This window comes from Tuber melanosporum, assembly GCF_000151645.1.
Source record: "Tuber melanosporum whole genome shotgun sequence assembly, scaffold_1, strain Mel28".
NCBI classification, from domain to species: domain Eukaryota; kingdom Fungi; phylum Ascomycota; class Pezizomycetes; order Pezizales; family Tuberaceae; genus Tuber; species Tuber melanosporum.
In genome coordinates this window covers 1314481-1317251 of record NW_003298755.1, presented here as the reverse complement: position 1 = coordinate 1317251, position 2771 = coordinate 1314481, and the positions used below count along the sequence as shown (strand labels likewise).

Below are 2771 nucleotides of genomic sequence, written 5' to 3'. Positions count from 1 at the left end.
GTAACCAGTAATATATCAAGTCTACTTAAATATATGCAGGTTTCCACTACTCTGGCAATCAACTACCCCTCAAGATAAGGACTTAATTGAACAAAGTGTTAGTTTAACAATATTAAGCTTTACTACTTTATTTTTTTCAGCTATGCTCTTGATTATCTATCTTTATTTTCAGAAAGAACACTTCGGTATGGTTGCAATCTTGGGATCCATCTTCCCATAGGATGCTCCTGTTACACGTTGCTGTAAGACAACATTTTTGGTTCTCCTGATTGAGGTGCTGGATCTGTTTTGTGTTCTTTTTACCTGTAAATTTCAGTTTTGTATAACTTATGGCACTTTTGGAAACATGAAGTCTTCAGCAGTTGTACTGTACGAGTATGACTGACCTGCACTGGCAGCATGCTTTTCAATCATGGATAAGGGGATCCTCACAGCTGATTTCACCTTTCTTCACCCGTTTGGAATTTGTACTTGTGGGGCTGCTACTACTGAAGAATCTCACTACATGCGAGCCTGTTCATTGTATCATGCCAAGACACTTCGTCCACAGACTTTTTTCACATGACTGGACTCTATTGTAACTAAAATACACACTGCTTTCTACCCTGTTTGGACTGTCTGTGGGACCCTAAAGAGACAGCAACTAACAAAATCATAGTCACACCAACCAAAGACGTAATCATCCCCTTCTCATGATCAACAACCCTAGGGGCCTTGTATCTCGATTCCCACCTCTGTTCCTGCGTCCTATGTTGGCGATACTTCAAATCGAAATTGAAGTGGGGCACATCGTCCGTGAAGCTATCCTTCGAAGAGCCAGCGGCCCCCTCTGCTCCTACAGCATCAGGTCTGGGACCGCAATGACTTCCTTTAAACGTAGCCCACCCCCCATTTTGATAGAACGAGGGCGGCGGGCCATGGAAATGTGTTTGTCTCTTGCTCAGCCCATGGGGGGGCCTTGCGCCTAGAGGGCTTCCACCGGCACTGGATGTCCGGGCTGTGTTCCCACCGACCCGCCGTCGGACTTCCCTATCGTACCTCTCCTTCTTCTCTGTGTTCGCGAGAATCGCATATGCGGAGCTGATGCGTAGGAAGCGTGTTGGAGCGTGTGGGTCATGATTGTTGAGGTCCGGGTGGTGTTTTTTGCTTAATTCGTAGTATCGCCTGTTAAAGGATCGGTAAGCGGGTTGTACAGGCAAAGCCAGGCAGGGGATGGGGTGGAGTAGATAGATAGGTGATGGGGGATTTACTTCTTTATTTCAGCCTTGCTAGCGGAGTAAGGTACTCCGAGGGTTTCGTAGTGGGTTGCTTCAACGGCCAGGCATATGGCTGAGGTATGGAATTTTGAGGGTTTGGCTCTAGAGGGGAGGAGTGAGCGGGTTCCGCTTAGGATGTTTGATAGTGTCGGGCGCAATTGCATTGCCTATTGAGCATGCCGACTGGGTGTTTTCTTTTCAAAGTGAGAAATGAGGGGTGCTGGTGAAGGCGAGCAACAATGCAGTAGAGAGGGGGCAAAGGGTAGTCTAGTTGGTACATGGGTTAGAAGCAAACGTGTGAGAAGTCCCCAATAACGTTGGCGCACTAGAGCTCATAGGGGGCGAATTTTGGCATGATTAGGAACTTGTGTGGCAGTAGCCGTGGCTCACCCATTACAACAGCCCTAGCTCAAATTGCCCCCAAATTCCCTTTTTCCTCTCTCTCCCTTTCGCTTTCCAAACACTCAGGCTCGTGCCTTATTTCTAACGAAAAAAAAAAAACACAGTTCACAAATGATGGGCACCACTGTGGGGGCGGCCATCGTGTATCTCGAGAAGATGAAAGGTTGCCTTGCTTGCTAGCCTCCTGCTTTATCGCGCGTTGTTCTTGAAGAACTTGGGCTAACACATTACGTCTCGCACCAGTCTCGGAGGAGGACAAGGTTTCCAATGGCAACAATCTTGTCAACGAAAATTCCGAGGACGAGGAAGAAGAAGCTGGGGCTCCAGGAGTAGGTGGTAAGTTTGCCAGACTATTGTTTGTGCTCACAAGTAACAATATAATAATTGATCTGGCCTACTATAGCTGTCAAAAAGAAGAAGAAGAAAAAGAAGCCTAAGAAGAAGAACAAGTCGGCTGCATCCACACAGTCGAACCCCCCCAGAGTTCCCCTCGATCAGTTATTCCCCAATGGCCACTTTCCGGTTGGGGAAGAGTGTGATTATCATGATGAGAACCTCAAGCGCAACACCGACGAAGAGAAACGACATTTGGATAGGATGAACAATGACTTTTTGACGGATTATAGGAAGGGTGCTGAAGTTCATCGGCAGGTTAGGCAGTGGGCTCAGGGGTGGATTAAGCCTGATATGAGCCTTACTGAGATTACTGAGGGGATTGAGAACTCTGTCCGGGCCTTGACTGGCCATGATGGTTTGACTGAGGGTGATTCTTTACTTGCCGGAATGGGATTTCCGACTGGTGTTAGCATTAATAACTGTGCTGCGCATTATACCCCTAATGCGGGAAATAAGATTAGTTAGTCAACCTTGGCCCCCCCCCGCGCAATGCTGATCTGTTGTTGCTGAATGTTGGAATAGCTGTCAAGCAGAATGATGTCATGAAGGTGGACTTTGGTGTTCATGTGAATGGAAGGATCATCGACAGCGCTTTCACCATGACCTTCAACCCTGTTTATGATAATCTCCTTGCTGCTGTGAAAGATGCTACTAACACTGGTATTCGTGTAAATTTTTTCCTATCTCACCTTCCGTGCTTTGCTAAGGACCGGCTAT

At 47.1% G+C, this 2771-nt stretch overlaps 1 protein-coding gene; it reads left to right on the top strand.

Annotated features, from left to right (window-relative positions):
- The first annotated feature begins 1662 nt into the window (after nucleotides 1-1662).
- The window catches only part of GSTUM_00003909001 (uncharacterized protein), a 2136-nt gene continuing 1027 nt past the window's right edge, over nucleotides 1663-2771 (top strand). The window contains exons 1-4 of the mRNA XM_002835095.2: nucleotides 1663-1821; nucleotides 1902-1994; nucleotides 2062-2514; nucleotides 2577-2722. Of these exons, the coding sequence (XP_002835141.1) occupies nucleotides 1773-1821; nucleotides 1902-1994; nucleotides 2062-2514; nucleotides 2577-2722 (741 nt within the window). The 5' untranslated portion in view covers nucleotides 1663-1772.